A 21,247-nucleotide genomic window follows, 5' to 3' on the forward strand; every position below is an offset into this window, starting at 1 on the left:
GAATGTGACTTGGAGACTGTTGTAGACAATGTATCTAGAGCTTAGCAACACAAACGACTCGCGCTCTCAGTAAGTTCTTATGGGCAAGTCAAGAAATGTGGGCTAGATAATAATGCAGCGGACTAACATCCCGTGGTTACCTGAAGAGACTAATTTACATAGCAAAGCATTTTAATATTGCAACAATTCTGCCCATTCTTTCATTCAACACGCATATGTTCCAGAGTCAGTAAGAGATGCCAGGTGTGACTGTGGACAGCCTTAGTTCCCACCTCTCTCTCAGTGTGAACACCTTACTGCTCTGAGTCTAGCATGTAAATGTGTACTTTCACATAGCATGATCCTTAAGTCAAGTTGACTACGTCAGGTGCTCAACCAAAAGAATGGTGTGTTCCAATGCTATATAACAGAGTACTATGGGAGACAGAGAGGCAGGAGAGAACACTGTTAAGAATTCCACTTTCCTGACTTTGGAACCTGTAGCCAAGTTGATTTGATAGCTGTTGAACAACTAAACCCAGTTGATTGGTTATTTTCTAATCTGGAATGAATGCCTAGATATTCTATTGGATAAAGGCGTAGAAGTTGTAAGTTATGCTTTCCAAATTTATGCCTAACCCAAGCTGGGATGTAGAGATAAAATATGTCTTGAAGATGAAAACTTAGGGGCGCCTGGGTGGCTCAGTCGTTAAGCATCTGCCTTTGGCTCAGGTCATGATCCCGGGGTCCTGGGATCGAGCCCCTCATGGGGCTCCCTGCTCAGACGGAAGCCTGCTTCTTCCTCTCCCACTTCTTCTGCTTGTGTTCCCTCTCTCGCTGTCATTCTCTGTCAAATAAATAAATAAATAAATCTTAAAAAAAAAAAAAGAAGAAGATGAAAACTCAAAAAAAAAAAAAAAAAAACCACAGCAGACTGCAAGGACCAAAATGAACATGAGAACATTCCGTTATAGTCAGAGTTCAGTGCCTGGGTTAAAAAGAATCAACAGTGCAAGTACACAATGGGAAGATTTAATAAGACTGCAGTTTATGTATACAAGGACTCAGTTTTGAGCTGATTGTTAAGACAAATCAACAATGTGCAGGGGAAAGCATCAGAACAAGGGAGGACAGTGGTAGTAGCTCCATAGGGCCTTGCACCAAGACTATGCCTAAACTTTTGTGTTCCCTGTTGGGTGTCTCCAAGCCTGGACAATGAGGGGTTGCAGACTCCTGCTATAGGAGGAACAGCTCAGGGACCGAGCTGTTTCTTTTAGCCGAAAAAAGAGACTTTACAAAGCACCATAGATATTTTGAAATACTCAAAGGGATCTCACACAGAGGAGGGATTAAATTTACTCAGACTTGTTCCAGAAGGCTAAACAAGAACCAATATATGGGGGAAGTTAGTTAGGGGATGTGGATTCAGCCTAGAATGAGCCTGCTTTAATGATTAAAGCTGTCCAAATACAGAACAGCCCGCCTTTTGCAATCTGCATTGCTCTACAGGAGGGCTGTAGGGGTTTAGGAAGTTGGCTGGGGCCTCCTTTCCAGGTCACTCTTTTTTACTGGGCCTTTTCTGTCTGCCCAGCGTTTGAAACTAGCCTGCCTCTGCCTATCACTAGCTAATGTTCTCCTTTATTAATTCCTTTGAGGTTCTTTGATCAAATCAGCCATCATTCTGAATCACTATTTCTCTTTTTCCTCTCCCTGTCCCCAATTGCTTGAAAATAGCTGCAATCTTTGGTAGACAATAGAGTACTTCCAAAACCCATTCTTACTTTTGTTTTTAACCTTGTTCACGAGAAGCATGTGTGTAGTTCAATGCACAAAATAAATTGAACATAAGTTTATTTCTACATAAGAGAAACTTGACCTTTCTGCCCTTGGGAGTCTGGGTTTATGCTAAATTTTGGCAACCTATGAACGAAAAGTTTCAGAGACACCCACAGGTTGAGGAACCAAGCACATAAATGGTATGACATAAAAGGGGCCAACTCCAGGCTAAAAATCACAGTTTCGGTTTAAAGGAGTATTCCCACCTCCAGTAGATAGCAGACTTGCAAAGAACAGTCTAGGAGGTGATGACAATGTGGTAACAGCCCCAATGTGCACTTACACATCACTCGTCTCTGAGAAACCTTTAATGCTGCCTCTTTTTGTATTCGTTAAACCTGATTAACCTTCACAGCCATTCCCATGAGGCAAGTAGCTTGGAGGCCCTCCTGTTTATTTCACAAATTGGAAATCAGTGAACTTGGGTTCAGCAAAAATTTTTTGAGGCTCCTCCCATGGCGAGGCCCTTCGCAAGTCACTGATAGAGCAGGGATGGTGGGACTCATTCATTGCAACAGTAGGCGTTCAATAAAGAAAGTATACCAGGGACCATTCCACGTCCTGAGGATGGACAAGACAGACAAACCCATATTCTCGTGGAGCTTGTATTCTAGTAAGGAGAGACGGACAGTGAACAGCTAAAGAAAAACACAGTATCACAGATAAATGCCCTGAAGAAAATAAAACAATGAGATAGCAAGGGTGACTGGGGAAGGGTAGCCACTTTAAGTAGTCAGCCAAGACAGCTACGAGGAGATGACATTCTCTCTCAAGGTGAGATCTGAATGATAAGATGGAACTAGGCATGTGACAATCCCGAGAAGGCCACCGAGTACAAAAGCCAACGTAGGGAACCCCTTAAAAACCTCATGATCACACCAGAGGCGCTTACAACCCCAAGCATCCACGGAGCCACGGAACAGAGACCCAAAGTCAAATGGCCAAGATAATTTCCAGGCTCAGATAGATAGCAGTCCTCTTGCCTGTCGTGCTTCTATTGTTGCTGAAAGAGGTGAGGCGAGGCAGAAGCAATGGTGTAGACCCGATCTCAGAGGAAAAAGAACCCCAACCCTCCATTACCACACCCCCACCATGCGATCACGTGTCCCTCCTGGAGGAGGCTCCAACAGGGAGCCTGTGACCTGACCAGTTTCCACCTTGCTTCTCTTAGGGCATTGCCATACGCTAGAATTTTGTTTGTTTATTTCGTGCAGGGTTTTGTTGGTCCTGTTCCAAGTATCAATCAAAACTGCATGCCAGCCTCCACTCCTTGGAAATAATTAAATGACGTGCCCGATTTTTTCAGCTGGGTAATATACTGTGATTTGCATCTGCTGAAGGAATTCATCTTAAATCCTGAGACTGCGCCATCTGGGACAACTGAGGTGTTTTTTTCTCTGCTTTGGCTCATGCGGATGGTACACTATTGCCAAACACAAAAGGAGACTAAATGCTTCATTCTGCAACATACTCCCTTAAGAAAGCCGCTCTTTGTGATGCGACCGTGTTCACCTTTTGTTCATGAATTCAACGCAAAGGTCCCTTCCCCCGTTAAGTAATCTAACTTTACATAAGCAAAATGCCCTTTATTTTGCGGTTACCTAGGTTTTGTACAGACTTCTGGAGCAAGTCATCTCTGGTTTAATAGATTTTGGATTAAAGTCCTTTTTCCTATTGGGGAAAGTGGAATCTGGAAAATAGCCTTGATCTTAACGCCCAAGTGAAGCACCTCCTAGCACAATTCTCGTTTTTAGCATTTACGGTGGCATAGCCTGTGACTTCTAGGCAGACACGTATCAAAAGCTGTGTGGGCTATTCAAATTAAAACCTCCCTGCAGTGGGATTCCTTCGGTCAGAGCACAGACCCCGCTGGGGAAGGGCGGACATTGGTGTGAGATGAGCGCTCGGCTGGGGGTGTGGGATGCGGTGCTCCTGAGGCGACAGATGAGGGATTCGGGCCGTGTGGGAAATGAACTGCGGAATTCCTCCCCTCGATTCCCGAAGGGGGCTCTAAAGGAGACAGATTAGGATGCAGAATGTGGCCCGCAAGGCAGAGGGCGAGGGGGCGGGCGAGCCACGGACACCAAGCCGAGCGCGCTTCGGAAGGCCCAGGGCGGACCGGGTTCTCGGGTTCCTCGGCTTCGCCTTCCCAGACACCCACCCCGGCCCCAGGCCAACCCCGAAGGGCAGGCAGTTTTCCTCGGGGCATCGAGTGCAGGGAGCCCGCTGTGAGCCCTCGACCCCTCTGGGCTCTGTGCCCGCGGGTGGGCTGGGATCGAAGGGCTCTAGCCCGGCGTAGGTTAGGTCTCCACCGGCCCGCGGGCCAGGGCGCGCACTGCGCGGGCGCGGCACGGCGCGCGCCGGCCTCTATCCGGGTTCCTGGGGGCGGTGCGCGGGAGGGGGCGGGGCCTGCGCGGCGGCGTGGGCGCGAGTAGCGCGGGAGGGAGGGAGCCGAGGGGAGGGGGCGGGGCCGTGCCGCCCGCGCCGCGCTGGGCCCTCTCGGCCAATGAGCGGCGTCCACATGCCGCGGCGGCGGCGAGAGGGGAGGCAGCGGCGGATAAATGCTATTAGAGCAGCCGCCGCGGAGCCGTCCCCGACGCCACCTCCTTCTCTTTCGCCGCAGTTTCCTCCGCCGTTGTCGGGGGTGCGGAGCTGAGGGAACAGGGCGAGCGCACCGCGCACCACCCCGCCGGCTCGCCGCCCTCGCTCCTTTCTGCTCTCGGGGGTCGGCCGGGCGCCCCCTCCTCCGGCCCGGGAGGGGCCGCGAATCACCTCAGGAAAGCGGGGAGGGGGTTCGGGGGCCGCGGCCTGCGCTCCCGGCGGGCGGTTGAGGGCAAAGGAGGCCCTCCCTTCTGACGAGGGGAGGGAGGGTCAGGAGCCCCCCACCGCCCAGCTGAGTCCGGGGCGTGCGCCGGCGAGGGCCGGGCTGCGAGAGGGGCGGTTGTCTGGGGGAGGGGGCGCGGGGTGATTCAGCGCCCGGCGAGGCGGAAGCGGCCGCAGGAGGAGGAGGAGGAGGGGGAGAGGCCCGTCCGCGCCTGGGCGCCCGGGGTGGCACGAGCCCGCGGCCCGAGTGCGAGGCGGAGGCGAGGAGGCCGCGGGGACTGGAGGCGAGGCCGGCCGGGCCCCCGCAGCCATGGAGAACGCGCACACAAAGACGGTGGAGGAGGTGCTGGGCCACTTCGGCGTCAACGAGAGCACGGGGCTGAGCCTGGAGCAGGTCAAGAAGCTCAAGGAGAGATGGGGTTCCAACGGTAGGTGCCCGGCGCCGGGACTGCAGGGGCCCCGCGCTGCCCGGCGTGGGCCCGAGAGCCAGGGAAGATGGCTGACCGGGCTCCACCTCGTGGGTCTGGGCTCCGCGCCCGCCGAGGGCTGCAGGCGGCGGGTCGAGCCCGCGCCCCGGCCCCGCGGGAGAGGGGCTGCAGGCCGAGGCTCTGGGGTCTTGTCTGTACCTCCAGGACCCCGCGCCTCGAGCCCTTGACCTTCCTCGCACGCAGCAGCCAGCCCCGCTGGAGGAGGGACGAGTCTCCTGCAACTGGGTTGAACCCTGCGAGACATTTTCTTGTCCCTAGCCAGTTTATGAGGCGTCGTTGCAGTTGAGAAAGCCTCTAACCGTTCTCGGACTGCCCAAAGTTACACATCTGGGAGAAGTCATGACATAGCTGAAATGACTCCTTGTTTCGGGAGCCCGGTTCAGTAGGTAGCGATGAGATTTTACGCTTCGGGATACACCTAAGGTATTGGTTATAACAAATGCTGCATATTTTCTTGGGGTACCATTTGGCGTGGTTCCCATTAAAAACGGTTGAAGGTTCATAGATCTAGGTACGTCTTTCGAAGACTGATAATTGTGGCAATTTATAAAGACAATGCTAATTTTTTTTTTTCCCTTCTTGACACGTTGACTGGCGAATTTCTACATTCTGCAGAGTTACCGGCTGAAGAAGGTGAGTGATCTTAACATGGTCTTTTTTTAACCCCTTTGTGTGCTGATGTTAAGATGACATTTACAACAAATGTTTGTTTCTAACAGGAAAAACCTTGCTGGAACTTGTGATTGAGCAGTTTGAAGACTTACTAGTTAGAATTTTATTGCTGGCAGCTTGTATATCTTTTGTAAGTATAAAAAAAACTTTATTTCTCCCCAAAAAGTAGAGACTATTCCAGAGATGAAAAACCAAGAAACAAATGATGTCTATTGGGTGAGGACATTATATTTAGAGATTTCAGCGGTGTCTTCATTTTTTAAAAATCTGGGTATTTTAAAATTATAAACAAAACACTTGAAGCCATTTGTGTGCAAAAAATTAATGCCTGGCATTTACAGTGCAGTTAGAAATTGTTCCTACATGGGGCAGGGTCTTATAAATTTTTGTGGCTTATCAGATTTTAATATTAAAAAGTTCTTTGTCAGAAGGTCTTCTCTGTTTTGGGTTCTTCCATTGTGTAAGATCATCCTAAGATGATGATGGGCCTTTTGTAGTCTGTAAATAGAACTTACAAAAGGAATATTCCAGTTGCTCTCCCTTCCTGGTAATGGCAAGGTGACAGTTGTTTCTGACAGTGACAAGAATGATGACGGCAGTGATGGCACCACTGTTGACCAAATTTGGTCACTGACCTTTAGGGTGGTATATTTATCTAAATTGGACCCCCGTCTTAAGTGACTCCTAGGTAGAGAGCACAAGGTTCAGTACAATTGGTTCTGGATTTTAAAAGAAAAAAAAAAAAAAAAAACCAAAACCTGTTTTTTCTTATGCTGTATGTGGTTACCGACTTGAGTCCTGTATGGTTGCTAAGAAACTGGTGAAATGCAAAGAACTACAGCAGAAAAAGGGTGATGGGTTGGTGAGGATATTTCTAGGTAATTAACATTTTTTTTCCTGTTCAGTATTAATTTTTTACTGCATTTTTTCTTGGGCAGTGGACTTCTTGGTAGTTTTCCTGAAAATGGTCATGAATAGGACACAGATGTTCCTAATCCTAACAGCATGCGATGACTTTTGTTCTTAAATTACAGTATTGTGTTCTTATAATAACCATGATGGGAAGTGAAATTCACCCAGTGCAATACTTCTTCAGGCTTCACAAAATTGACACCGCTTCAAGGTTTCATTTTTGTGTGTTTGTACATTTGAAAGCCCTAGGAATCTACCTCCGTCTTTATGACAACCATATCCTAGAAGGCTGTTTTGAGAACTAAATCAAAAGGAAGCAGTAGGCACTTCTTTAGGTGAGGGGGGAAATTGGCAAGAGGTGAGCTTTTGGAGTAATACTGTATACAGCTTCTGACATGAGACTTTAATATTAATCTATCATGCCATGTTGGCTAAGTGATATGTAGCTATTAATAATAATTCAGTCCTCACGAATCTTTTCTGTGGTTTTCACTGAATAAAACTGAGAGTGTCATAGCAAAGCATTCAGTGTCCTGAATTACTCCATACCTCTTACATGTCTGTCTGTTCTTGATTAATTCAACACCACCCACTCCTCCCCCCTCCCCCCACTCCTCCTAAATGGCTGCTGCTTTTACTGATTAAGATAAAGGACTAGAGCGGTTTGAGTCTCAGTTTCAGAAGTACATTGTCTTGGGGCAAAACAAATAATACGTTTGGGGTAGTGTAATGTTTATGTTTAAGCTAGCTGCATAATTCTGAAGTAGCCTCAGATTTGGCAGTTAAGATACTGGGGTTCAATAAGGTTATCAGGGACATCTTAGAAGTAAATCATTTGGTGTATACAAGGCAGAGATAAAATAAATTTTTATTGAGTTATTCTGTGTAACTTAAGGCTGTGTTGTAACATCAGCATTATTTCCAATAAACAAGCTATTGAATATTTGGGTTTTATAGAATCTCTTGAGTTGCCAGTTTGATGACTTTGTATTAACATTTTGAATTAGTGATGTGTGTGACTTTTATTTTGAAGAAAGGAGTTTATGGTTTTTAGCATTTTTAAGTGGGTTTTAAAATGCTCTAATTTTATCATAGAGTAGGATGTTGGGTTTTTATAGCTTTATAGAACTATATTTTGGAATTGAAATTTGAATTACCTTTTTGGTAACTACTCGGAGTTAATGCTCAGGAAATGAACTGTGTGACATTTTTATTTCATGGGTTGCTAAACAAAAATAATAAAGGTTTAGGAAATACTGTTAGTTTGCTCTGACTTGTTTGATCAAGACATTTTGGATATCAGACCTGTTTTGTTGATTTTCTTCATGTGGAATTGGCGCTATTATTACATTGTTCTTGACCTTTTCATTGTTTCTTTTATCTTTTAAAAGATCACTGAGTCTTTTTTGTGGTAGTTTATTCCTAATTTACAGGAAAATCATGGTAGAATATTCATGTTCTTTTGGAGAATTGATAGTTCCTACAACATGTACATATGGTCAGGTTCTGCTCAAGTTAAAAAGAAATACCAGGCTTTAGTGATTTATTTCAGATATCAAATAAGTAAACTGTTAACTGTAGGAAGCTGCGTTAATGTTCTGTACTCATGACCTGTTGGGATAAAGTGTAATTGCAATATTCGCTAGATAGAAAGAGTTTAAAGTTTACTTGGATTGGAAGAAGTGAGCTATAATCTCTCCCACTACATATAAAGTAACATTAGAAATTCCTTCATTTGACATTCATGACCTGCTATCCTTTCACTGTCTTTACATCCTCCTTGGTCACAACTTTGCCCTTCATTTAATACATCATATGGTTGCTTACTGGAACACCTTTTCTCTCCTTCGCTACTCATTAGGTATTTATTGAACACCTGGGACATGGCACAGACACTGGGGATACAGCCATTTGAACAAAATAGGCAAAGTCTCTTAACCTGGAGCCGACATTCTAGTAGAGACAGATATAAACAAGTAAAATGTTGAGTCTGTTGGACAGTGATATAGTGCTATGGAGAAAAATAAAGCAGGGGGTAAGAGTATGAGGAGGGAGGGTATAGTTTTCACATAGGGTGGTCAGGAAAGTCCTCCAAGAAGGTTACTTTAGAGAAAAGACCTGAAGTTCAGGAGATGAGTAGGAGGGCCATATCTGCCTCATAGGAATTCGTGAAGTCCTCTGTTGAAACATAGTTTGCAAAAGTTGCTCTACCCTCCATCCCCATTTCCCCACCACAGCTACTTGAAGTGATCCTAAAATGCTGCTAAAACGTGGTGAGACCAAGGCACTTCTCATCTTGTCACTTGTATTTGAATGGTGTCTTTTCCTTCCTACTGGACCCTTTAAAAAGGATTCTTCATTTCTTTTAGAGCCTGGGTTAGTGACACTGATAAAACAAATATATTTGAGTGAGCTTGTGTTAGTAGCATTTTCAAAATACATGAGGTCTGGTTTCTTGGTTTTCTTAGTACAATATAGTCAAGAAGTAGTTTATATTATGTAATGATTTTACTTTTTTCCTGTGTTTTCTTTTAACTTTTTTTTTTAAAGGATAAAATGGGTAGTTCACTGATTGGTCTAATTTATTTAGAGCCTTTCTTTAAAATGTTTTGAGAGGTGAATGTGTGTGTGTGTGTGTGTGTGTGTGTTTGCCTGTAGGGTTTTTGTGTTTTTTTAAATTTTTATTTTATTATGTTGTGTATGTGTGTGTTTAAGAAGATTGTATTCTCAAATCGAAAACCAGTATTTTTAAATTTATGTGTGGATCAGAAGAGAATGTAGTCTAATTCATACCTTTTTTTTTTAATGGCTAAAAGAATTTTGGTTTCCCACCCCAGAAAATTGTCATAACATTTATTGTTGATACATTTTCTTTCTTGTGAAATGTTTAACTTTGATTTCCTCTTTAAAACTTTTTTTTTTAATGTAAATTTCCTCATTCATTGAAGTATTTGAGTACCCAGTGTCCTTGCAAGTTTCTAAGGATACAAAGAGGAATGCAGACAGGTGCCCTCAGTCTTAAAAATGTGCTTATGATCTCTCATGTTCTTTTTTTGGATCTCATTGAGTGCTTAGTACATTATCCCCACATGAAGCTAAGATAATGGAGTCACAGAACTGTGACTGTCTCCCATTGGAACACACATTTTTACCTTGGATTAAAATTTGCTTTTATTCATTAAACTCTGCTCTCCAGCATCTTCTGGTTGTCCTGTCAGAAGTTTGTGATTGGCAGAGATCAGTCTTACAGATAATTAGAAGATAGCCTATCCTACCCTATTGAAGCAGTTTAAGATGTAGTTGAGTACTCATTAGTAAGTGGTTACCTTGAATAGGATTGGTAGATTTGAAACTTTGAATTTGCTGGATTCTGTAAGCCCCAGAAGACAAGTGTTGTTACTGTATTAATAGTGCAAAGCAAAGAAGAAACACTGCCTAAAATTAACTGCAGTAGCTTTTTCTTCTACTTTCCTTTGATAGTGTTGATGAAGTTGGTTACTTCTTGCTCTAGATGTTTAAGTTCAGATAGGCCCTCAGGGTCTTGTACCTTACAGGTTATATGAGATTTTGTTTCATTCATTCATGCTTCTGTACAGTAAATAGTGAGCATCATCTGTGTACCAGAGATACTTCTAGGCCCCTGGGGATACAGTGGTGAACAAAAAGCAATACAAATAGGTAATCATTTATGTTCAATGTATTCTCCAATGAAGATTTTTAGAAACATTTACCCCCCCATATGAACATATTTTGTGTAACTTGATAAGCCGTAATTATGAACTCTATGCTATAATGCTAATAAGGCATCTTTCATTTTGGTAATAATGTGTCTCACACACTTCACTCCCTCATCTCCTGGGACCTTTCATTTGTAGCATCATCATCCTATGTACACTAGGTTTCCTTTCAATAGAACAAACCATGAAGGACTCCATAATATGATCTGAACATAATCAACTGGATTGGTTCTTACCAGTTAATGAAATATGGGTTGATCTTCACTTTGGACTGTAGCATTTGATTATTTGGGTTATTTGTGGTTTCAAAATAGACATTTTATTTTTATTTTTATCTTTTAAAAGATTTTATTTACTTATTTGACAGCGTGCAAGCGCACAAGCAGGGGGAGTGGCAGGCAGAGGCAGAGGGAGAAACAGGCTCCCTACAGAGCAGAGGGAGCCCGATGTGGGACCCAGGACCCCGGAACCATGACCTGAGCCAAAGGCAGTGCTTAACCAACTGAGCCACCCAGGCGTCCTCAAAATAGACATTTTAAAAAGTATTCAGGAAATTGATGGTTGATTTTAAATAGGTTCAGCATCAGCCTTCCACACTGAGAAATCTGCCCACTAGTTTCTCATCAACCAGTAATTAATATACTTGTGGAACCTTCAAATAATTACGAATGCTTGGGTTTCTTTTCTTTTCTTTTTTTTTAAAGATTTTATTTATTTGACACCCAGAAAGAGAGAGAAACACAAGTAGGGGGAGTGTGAGAGGGAGAAGCAGGCTTCCCGCGGAGCAGGGAGCCGGATGCGGGGCTCCATCCCAGGACCCTGGGATCATGACCTGAGCCGAAGGCAGACGCTTAACGACTGAGCCACCCAGGCACCCCAGTGCTTGGGTTTCTTACACATAAACATTTGAAGTCCTGTAGTGGAAGAAAAGGTTACTGCATTGTACAGATTAGGATTTTTACATAATTGATAAATTCTACTTCTGCAGAGGAACCACACTTTTTTTTTTTTTTTTTTAAAGTAGAGATTTGCTCTGATAGTCCTGTAACTATTTGCTGTAGTCTTCCCTTTGCTCCAGCTGTTAGGGGATATTTAAGTTTGTTCCTTAGGCCTAGCTGCCAAGAGGGAAGTTCCTACCCTCTTTAACAAGGTGTGAAGCTTATCTTACAGTTGCTAATGCCTCACTGACCTTTTGCATAGGTCCTAGTTGCTCATCAGGTTGAGCGATTTTTCTCCCCCAAGAGCTAATTAAGTTTCTTATTTCTGATATGCTCTCCTTGGCAAATGTTTGAAAGGCTAGTATCAAAGCAGCTGTGATCTTGCATCTATCAAAATTTATAACTTCCTAGGGAAGTTTTCGTTTTGGCACTAGGCCTGGCCTTAACACCAGGAATGCCCTGTTGAAAGTCTGTGGCAACATTTATATTCATTCTGGTTTTCTGCCTGCCCTAGTTCACTAGCTGTCAGTGGTCACTGGTACCTTTCAGGACCCAGTCCTGGTGTCTCCTGGTTTTTTTCCTGCTCAGGTTGATATTTCTTGTTCATTCATCATTCCCTTATCTTACTTGCAAAATTCATGTTAGGCCTTGTCTTACCTCTCTGGTTGTTTACTGTTTGTATAAAAGTTCACCTTATACTATTCCACTAAGTATAAACTTAGGTGGTTTCATTATTGCCGTGAGCCATATCTGACTATTAAAAAGTATCAAAACCAGTGCTTTGATTGTTTACTAAATTGGTCTTTTATTTATTTATTTATTTTTTAAGATTTTTATTTATTGAGAGAGAGAGCATGAGAGGGAGGAGGGTCAGAGAGAATCAGGCCCCCTGCCGAGCAGGGAGCCCGATGCGGGACTCGATCCTGGGACTCCAGGATCATGACCTGAGCCGAAGGCAGTCGCTTAACCAACTGAGCCACCCAGGCGCCCTACTAAATTGGTCTTTTAAAGAAAATATTTTTTGTGAAATATGGAGACATTTTAAGCAATGCTAAAAAACAAAGGCAAATCTTATCTCCCAGATTGAATCATAAGATACGTTTGACATCCTTTCTGGATTGGCAGTTTTTCACAAAAATTAGTTTTTAACTATTTAGATGGCTCTTTTACCATGTTCTTTATCATTCTTAAAGATTCATTTCTTGGTTTCTCTTATCAACTTAAGTTTGCTCAATTATGAAGTTTATCTTCTCTTAACTTGTAGCTTTTACATCCTGACAAGGTTATGGTTGTGTGAGCTAGAAATTAATTTTCTGCTAATTTTCCTTGGGGCAGTGTTCTGTATCCAGTTATAAATAACATTTGTGGACTTCTGTCCTCTCTAAAGTTCTGAATTGCTATACTAGATGTCATATGGAGGATAACCTTCAAAATACATTCCTGATTGCACAACAACCTTGAGTAATTTTGAGATGACCTATAGTGATACCATTGAAAATAACCGGGTTGCTGTTGTACTCTATAATTTTGAGTGCATGATCAAGTGATTTTTACAATGAATTTATGCCTATAGATATTATTTGGTAGGAATATTAAGCAAATCAACAAAGTTGTAGATGATTGCCTTTTACTTTATTTAAGTTTTATTTCTTCTGAATATATCCATGTAAAATGAATGGGATTTATTTCCCAGAAAGTATTTTATTTGGATTTTAAAACAATTAGTATGTGAAAAATAGCTTTTGAAGAATATTAAGAAGTTGTATAGTTTTGATTCTCAAGAATTACTCTGAACAAGGGACATAATAAACTGGTTGTTGCTGTCATTACATTTTGCCACCATTTGTTTCTAGGGACGGTAAGAAGAGAGATTTTATATAGTGCAGTTCCTTTAGTGCCAGCCACTTCTGTTGTCAAGTGGCACTAAGCCTAAAAACACATTACAGTTCTAACACATGCCATTTCTCTTTTAGGTTTTGGCTTGGTTTGAAGAAGGTGAAGAAACAATTACAGCCTTTGTAGAACCCTTTGTAATTTTACTTATATTAGTAGCCAATGCAATTGTGGGTGTATGGCAGGTAAGCAAAAATTCTGCAGTGCTAGAGTTAGCAATTTATATAAGTGATTTAAACTGTGTTAATCTGTTTTTTTTTTTTTCCTGATGTATTGACTAAAAATATCTCTGGAAAATCTACGTGTGCTTTTTCTTTTGTCTGTTTATTTAATGGCAACATTTTAGACCTCTCCTGCATGTATATACTGTTAAAATTGCTCATCCTTCATGCAGCATGGAGTTAAGAATAATGGATGAGAGAAGCTATTTGAGGAAAACCAGGAAATTTGAGATTCAGTATCTGTATATTTCCTAGCTGCTTCCTGTGAAAAGTTTCATAAATTCAATGTCATTTTTATTCTCCTTGGATTTTTTTTTTTTTTTTTAAACTGTAAAAATTGTTTTCCCTTCACAACATACTTCTGGCTGTTTTCCCTCAGTTGCCCGGGCCTTTCTGACTCACAGAATGGAAGCCAGTTTACAGAAACATAATGGGATTCCTACCCACCCCCCCTTCATGTAATTGCTATTCTGTATATATCTAGTTTAGAGGACTTCAAATTTCCTTTTTTTTTTTTTTTTTTTTTAAGATTTTATTTATTTGACGGAGAGAGACACAGCGAGAGAGGGAACACAAACAGGGGGAGTGGGGGAGGGAGAAGCAGGCTTCCCGCCGAGCAGGGAGCTCGATGCGGGGCTTGATCCCAGGACCCTGGGATCATGATGTGAGCTGAAGGCAGACGCTTAACGACTGAGCCACCCAGGCACCCTGAGTGCATCTACATTCTTAAAGTAGAAACATTTTATAAGCATACTTAGTCCTATTAGAATTGTAAACTTCTGGGGTGCCTGGGTGGCTCATTCAGTTAAGCAGCCAACTCTTGATTTGGCCCAGGTCATGATCTCAGGATTATGAGATCCAGCCCTATGTCAGGCTCCCCGCTCCGCAGGGAATCTGCTTGAGGTTCTTCCTCTCCTTTTGCCCTCCCCCCTACCCCCCCCACACACTTGCATTCTGTCTCTAAAATAAATAAGTAAATCTTTAAAAAAAAAAATTGTAAACTTCTGATCTTATTAATAAACATGAAGGCCTTTATGTAGTGGGCTCATACAGAAGGATGGTCTACTTAGAAAAAAATATTGTGCTATATTTCTCTTATTTTAATTTTTTTCTAAAGTTGTTTATATTTAAGTAGAAGTGATCCCCTTGTGAATAATAAAGGCAAAAGAAACAATATACAGCATTAGATTGTCCTTCTCAAGCTAGTAATATATATTTTCCTATTAAATAATTTATGCTAGTTACTAGGTAGGGTACATACATTCCCATGTCATTGTTACAGTGATGTTATAAGACAAATGATATTCCCATTTGACAGATGTGACATTGAGGTTCAGAGTGATTAAGTGACTTCTTAAAGGCTATACAGGTAGTACAGAGTATCTGTGACTTGAATCTAGGCCCAGGCTTGATCCAAATTTGAAGTAAAATTTTACAGCAGTTTTCACAGGACTTTTATATTTATCTTAGTTTAAAAAATAACATTCTTAGGTTTTAATCTCATTTACATAGTATACAGATGGTATGGGCAATACTGAAGAGTTCTTGCTTCTGGAAGTAAGGGAAATTGTAAGAGTGTAAGGTAGTATTGGGAGGTTGCGGGGGGCACATGCTGCTGACCAGTGTCATCAAAGAAGGTGACAAGTGATTGGCAACTAGAGAAATTGAGAATTGTTCCAATTTTAGTATATATGCTGCTGAAGTGAGCACTTGATAGAACCTGTTTGTTTGTTTTTTAATACAGTGTATTATTTCAGGGGTACAGGTCTCTGATTCATCAGTCTTACACAATTCACAGCGCTCTCACCATAGCACATACCCTTCCCAGTGTCCATCACCCAGCCACCCCATCCCTCCCACCCCCCTCCACTCCAGCAACCCTCAGTTTGCTTCCTGAGATTGAGTCTCTTATGGTTTGTCTCCCCCTCCGGTTTTGTCTTGTTTCATTTTTCCCTCCCTTCCCCTATGATCCTGTCTTTTTTCTCAAATTCCTCATATCAGTGAGATCATAAAATAATTGTCTTTCTCTGATTGACTTATTTCACTTAGCATAATACCTTCTAGTTCCATCCACATTGTGCAAATGGCAAGATTTCATACTTTTTTTTTTGATGGCTGCATAATATTCCATTGTATATATATATATACCACGTCTTGTTTATCTATTCATCTGTTGATGGACATCTAGGCTCTTTCCATAGTTTGGCTGTTGTGGACATTGATGCTATAAACATTGGGGTGCACGTGCCCCTTCGGATCACTACATTTGTATCTTTGGGGTAAATACCCAGTAGTGCAATTGCTGGGTCATAGGGTAGCTCTATTTTCAACCTTTTGAGGAACCTCCATACTGTTTCCCAGAGTGGCTGCACCAGCTTGCATCCCCACCAACAGGATATAACCTATTTGAATTTGTGATCATTTGTTTCCCTTTCCCACCCCTACATTCTAAATATTCCTTTTGATCATTTGAGTTGAGAGGAAGCCTTTTAAAGTAGTTTTAATTGGCATTTTTGTCCTTGGGGTCTGAGATAATTTATCTTTAATGCTTCTAATTTAAATGTACTTTCGCTAATTTTGAGTAGAAGTAAAATCCAGTGCTCCTGGGATATCTCTTAACCTTGAGCAATCTAGTTAAACTCTATCTGACATGACCTTGTAGAGGGAGAAAAGGAATTAAAACTGCCACAGTTAACAAATGGGAGAGGTAATTCTATGGAAAAAAGTGTTTCAAATTTGACTAATTGAATAGCAGCAGTGCTGAGAATTTATTCTTTTACAGTATCAGTAGCATTTGAATTTAAGGACCTTATAGCAATGACATTTAATTAGAATTAAATATTCTAGCATTTCTGTTAATTACAAGGTGATACAGACAATATTCTTTAAGCAAATCTGATATGGGGTTGAAATTATTTTTATCATGAGGTTCCCAAATTTAACATATTCTATACTTTTTCACGGATGTAAACATTTAAAGTGAGACTCATGCCATTAGCTTTCAGTTTTAAGCCCTCTAACTTCACTTTAAGCAGATTTTGGGATTTTTTGCGACAGACCATAATTTTTACACTCAGGTAAAAAATGAGATTACAGGGACACCTGGGTGGCTCAGATCTTGATCTCTGGGTCCTGGGATTGAGCTCCGCATTGGGCTTCCTGCTCAGCGGGGAGTCTGTTTCTCTCTCTCCCTCTGCCCCTCCACCCTGCTTGTGTGCTCTCTCTCTCTCGCTCTATCTCAAATAAAATCTTTTTTAAAAAAATGAAATCATGTAGTATTGTGTGTAAATTCTACCCAGATAAGGTTAAATTGAGCTTTGGGGCGCCTGGGTGGTTCAGTCGTTAAGCGTCTGCCTTCGGCTCAGGTCAGGATCCCAGGGTCCTGGGTTCGAGCCCCGCATCAGGCTCCCTGCTCAGCGGGAAGCCTGCTTCTCCCTCTCGCACTCCCCCTGCTTGTGTTCCCTCTATCACTGTCTCTCTCTCTCTGTCAAATAAATAAAATCTTCTAAAAATTTAAAAAAAAAAGGTTAAATTGAGCTTTATATCAGAAGGCAAGAAGTGAGAGAAATGAATCCTTTCCTTTGTGCTTTGAGTAACCTCACCTGGGCATGCACTGTGTAGATTTGCTCCTTGACTTCTAATTGCTTACTCTCCAAAAGGAGAGAAGACAAATTTGGCACATGTGCTTTTCTTTTTCTTTCTTTTTTTTTTTCTTCCCTTAAAGGAACTTTCCTGTAGCTTTTTTTTTTTTAAACATATTTTGATTTCTACATCTTTCATCTCAAAATTTGGAAAGAAAACCTATGTATGATTAAGGTTTGATATATTTGTATACAGTATTACAGTAAATATGTATGCTATGGGACTGGCAGTTTTTGTTTTTTGGTTTTTTAGGGGGAGGTGGAAGGGAGGTAGAGGGAAATCTAATCAGGGTCCACGCCCAGCACAGGGCCCAACAGGGCTTGATTTCACAACCCTGAGATCATGACCTGAGCCAAAATCAAGGGTCAGCTGCTTGGGGAGCCTGGGGGGCTCAGTCAAGCGTCTGACTCTTGGCTTCAGCTCAGGTCATGATCTCAGGTCATGAGTTCTAGCCCCACCTCGGGCTCTGTACTCAGCATGGAGTCTGGTTAAGATTCTCTCTCCCTCTGCCGTCTGCCCTGCCACCCATGCACGTGCATGTTCTTTCTCAAAATAAATGAATCTTAAAGAAAAAGTTGGATATTTAAAATGACTGAGCCACCCAGGCGCCCCAGGACTGACCGTTCTCTGATGAGATTCCAACCATTTATTAGTCTTCACTACTGCAAAGAGATTTCCCAGAATTTGAGATATAACTTGATTTTCTTAATTTTCATCACTCATAACATGTATTATTGGCCAAAACACAGTCTAAATAGTTTGTAAATCCTCATAGCTCTTGCGGTAGTAGTGTTGGTGTCCAGGTTTTGTAGGCACCAAACCTGTGTGTTGTGTAGCTCATGCACAATCACTTAGCTGTTAAGTGGAAAAGCCTGGGGTGAACCTAGGCAGTCCAGCCCCAGACCATCACTTTTCATGTGAGACAGGATCAATTTTCAGTGGTGTGGCTGTGACTGGAGGTGAGGGCCTTGTTACACAGTGGGCTTGGGAACAACAGATTCTGTAACTGCTTTTTCCTGTTAGGATTTTATTCCCTGTTCAGGCCTGTTAGGGTGCTTAATTCTTCATTTTTTAGCACAAAATTGTAAGATCCTGGTGATTTATCATCTTATGTGAATTGTTTATAAGTATCATTAATGTGCATCTTTTGTGTCTTTTTTCCTAAAGTTTAGAAGTCTAAAATTTGATTCCTTGGACTAAAATACTAATTTTCAGTGGCAAGTATGTGTTTACTACTTTTATCTTTTTTATAGGAAAGAAATGCTGAGAATGCAATCGAGGCCCTTAAGGAATATGAGCCTGAAATGGGCAAAGTATATCGACAGGACAGAAAGAGTGTCCAGCGGATTAAAGCTAAAGACATAGTTCCTGGTGATATTGTAGAAATTGCTGGTGAGTTGAGTTTGTCATTTTTGTTTTATTCTAGATTGTGTATCTGAACGCAGTCCTTTTCTCAAGGCTCATAATTGTTTTAAAAATTGTGCTCAGGGACACCTGGGTGGCTCAGTCGGTTAAGCGTCTGCCTTCGGCTCAGGTCATGATCCCAGGGTCCTGGGATCCAGCCCCATATCGGGCTCCCTGCTCAGCGGGGAGCCTGCTTCTCCCTCTGCCTGCTGCTTCCCCTGCCTGTGTTCTCTCTCTCTCTCTGTCAAATAAATTTTTTAAAAAATTATGCTTAGATGTATCAATTATATTAACAGGTTTGGGTGCCTTCCAAACAAATCAAGTTTTCTGTATATTTATTTCTAGGTGTTTGGCACCTCCCCTCGTGTTGATAAAACTTGTTTGTTTTAAACAGTGTTTTGAACTGTTGTACTTAATACTTTTGGTCCGTGGTAGAACACTAGCACTAGTGAAATAATGAACTTAATCTCTTATTTGACAATTAGTTGAAGTGAGCAATTTAGAAGACAAGTTAAGGGCTGCATAGTTTTTCCTGTTTGGATTCTTGATACAAATGTTTAGTCATACTTGCAACTATCAAACTAAGTAGATGGTTAAGGGTAATTTCCCAGCCCTAAAAAGCTCTGCTTTAAAATACTTCTGCATAACACAGAGCCAGGGGTCTCAGCTTCAAAGACCTTCAAAGAGTTTGTGAATTCAGTGCAAGGCCACAGCTCTCCACAGATCTTAAAGGGGTTTGTATTCTCATTGCTCAAGATCAGTACCATGTTTTTAGGCAGCCCTGAATGCCCAGAACCAATAACAGTCTAGTCTTTTTGCTGGAGAGTTATATCAGATTATTCACACTGTCATGGTTTTTCACACCTTGCTGAGCTCCAAATACTTTGTACCAGTTGATCCTTGAACAGTGAAGGAGTTGGGGCGCTCAGGAATCCATGTATAACTTTTGACTTCCCCAAAACTTTACTGCTGGCCTTATATACAGAACATAGTCAGTTAAGACATGTTCTGTATGTTTATATGTTTTATATATTGTATTCTTAAAGTAAGTTAGAGAAAAGAAAATGTTATTAAGAAAATCATAAGGAAGAGAAAATACAGGGGCGCCTGGGTGGCTCAGTCAGTTAAGTGTCTGCCTTCAGCTCAGGTCATTATCTCAGGGTCCTGGGGTGGAGCTCCGAGTCAGGCTCCCTGCTCTGTGGGGAGCCGCCTTCTCCCTCTCCCACTCCCCCTGCTTGTGCTCTCTCTTTTTCTGTCAAATACACAGGATTGTATTATTTTTAAAAATCCATTTTTTAAACTAATTTTGACATTAAGAATATTGTAAGAATAGTAACAGTTCCCACATATCCTTTACCCAGATTCTCAAAGTGTCAATGTTTTATCACATGTGCATTATCCTTTTTCAGTCGATACCTATACGTTCACACATTTTTGTCTGAACTATTTGGGAATATGTCACAGGCATGATGCCTCTTTATCCTTAATACTTGAGAATTTATAAAATCAAGGGCATTCTCTTAGTATAAGTTCCGTACAATTATCAAAATCAGGAAATTGATACAAAACTTGTCTAATCGACAACCTCATTCAGTTTTTTACTTGTCACAGTGGATTTTATAGCAAAAATAAGAATTAGGGAATTCTGGCTGTGATACGGAAAATAGGTCAGAATGGGGAAGGCTAGAGATAGGCTATTTGATAGTCTAGGCCAAAGGTGATGAGGCAAGAGATAATGAGAGCAGTAGCATTAAGAATAACAAGGGAAGAATTTTGAGTTTATGAATAGTGGTTCTTAAGCGGAGGTACACATCAGAATCATCTGGGGGCGCTCTTTAAAGTTTTGACCAGGTCCTGTCCCAAAATAATTGAATCTCCCTTGGGCATGAAATTATGGCCTTTGTAGTTTGACAGATAGTCTCAAATTTCAATGCTGAGTGACAGGTTTTAATAACCAGATGGGGGGCGCCTGGCTGGCTCAGTCGTTAAGCGTCTGCCTTTGGCTCAGGTCATGATCCCAGGGTCCTGGGATCGAGCCCCACATCGGGCTCCCTGCTCCATGGGAAGCCTGTTTCTCCCTCTCCCCCTCCCCCTGCTTGTGTTCCCTCTCTCGCTGTGTCTCTCTCTGTCAAATAAATAAATAAAATCTTAAAAAAAAATAAATAACCAGATGGGTGTATGGAGCTGACTGGGCTTGGGATGTAGAATCAAAGCCACTGGCAGGATTTCTGATTTAGGTGACTGGATGGTGATGGTGCTGGTAATTGAGGAAGGAAACCTCAGAGAAAGATGGTTTGTCTTTCCAGACGTACGTATGTGAGAGGTGCAGTTGCTGATAATGTCACCTAAATTTGTGTATGAGATTCCATTTGACTTCATATGTTTTCCATTTCTCCAGTTTAATCTGGTAATATACTCATATACTCTTCAGCCTCTCGCACTAAAAATATTTTAAGAGTTTTTATGCTAGTTAGGCTATATCAGTATATTGAGTCTATATGAAAAGTTAGGGAGGGGCGTCTGGGTGACTCAGTCGTTAGGTGTCTGCCTTCAGCTCAGGTCATGATCCCAGGGTCCTGGGATCGGGTCCTGTGTCGGGCTTCCTGCTCCACGGGAAGCCTGCTTCTCCCTCTCATGCTCCCCCTGCTTGTGTTCCCTCTCTCACTGTGTCTCTCTCTGTCAAATAAATTTTTAAAAATCTT

At 42.1% G+C, this 21,247-nt stretch overlaps 1 protein-coding gene across 2 annotated transcripts in view; it reads left to right on the forward strand.

Moving 5' to 3' along the window:
- The first annotated feature begins 4,758 nt into the window (after positions 1-4,758).
- The window catches only part of ATP2A2 (ATPase sarcoplasmic/endoplasmic reticulum Ca2+ transporting 2), a 57,717-nt gene continuing 41,228 nt past the window's right edge, over positions 4,759-21,247 (forward strand). The window contains exons 1-5 of one of the 2 annotated variants that reach the window (XM_035016981.1): positions 4,759-5,066; positions 5,742-5,759; positions 5,846-5,928; positions 13,359-13,463; positions 18,395-18,533. In XM_035016981.1, coding sequence (XP_034872872.1) covers positions 4,949-5,066; positions 5,742-5,759; positions 5,846-5,928; positions 13,359-13,463; positions 18,395-18,533 — 463 coding nt within the window. In that variant the 5' untranslated portion in view covers positions 4,759-4,948. The remainder of the gene's footprint in view (positions 5,067-5,741; positions 5,760-5,845; positions 5,929-13,358; positions 13,464-18,394; positions 18,534-21,247) is intronic. The other variant, XM_035016980.1, reaches the window with a different exon arrangement.

The sequence above is a fragment of the Mirounga leonina genome, unplaced genomic scaffold, assembly GCF_011800145.1.
Source record: "Mirounga leonina isolate KUSES-001 unplaced genomic scaffold, KU_Mleo_1.0 Mir_171, whole genome shotgun sequence".
Classification (NCBI taxonomy): Eukaryota; Metazoa; Chordata; class Mammalia; order Carnivora; family Phocidae; genus Mirounga; species Mirounga leonina.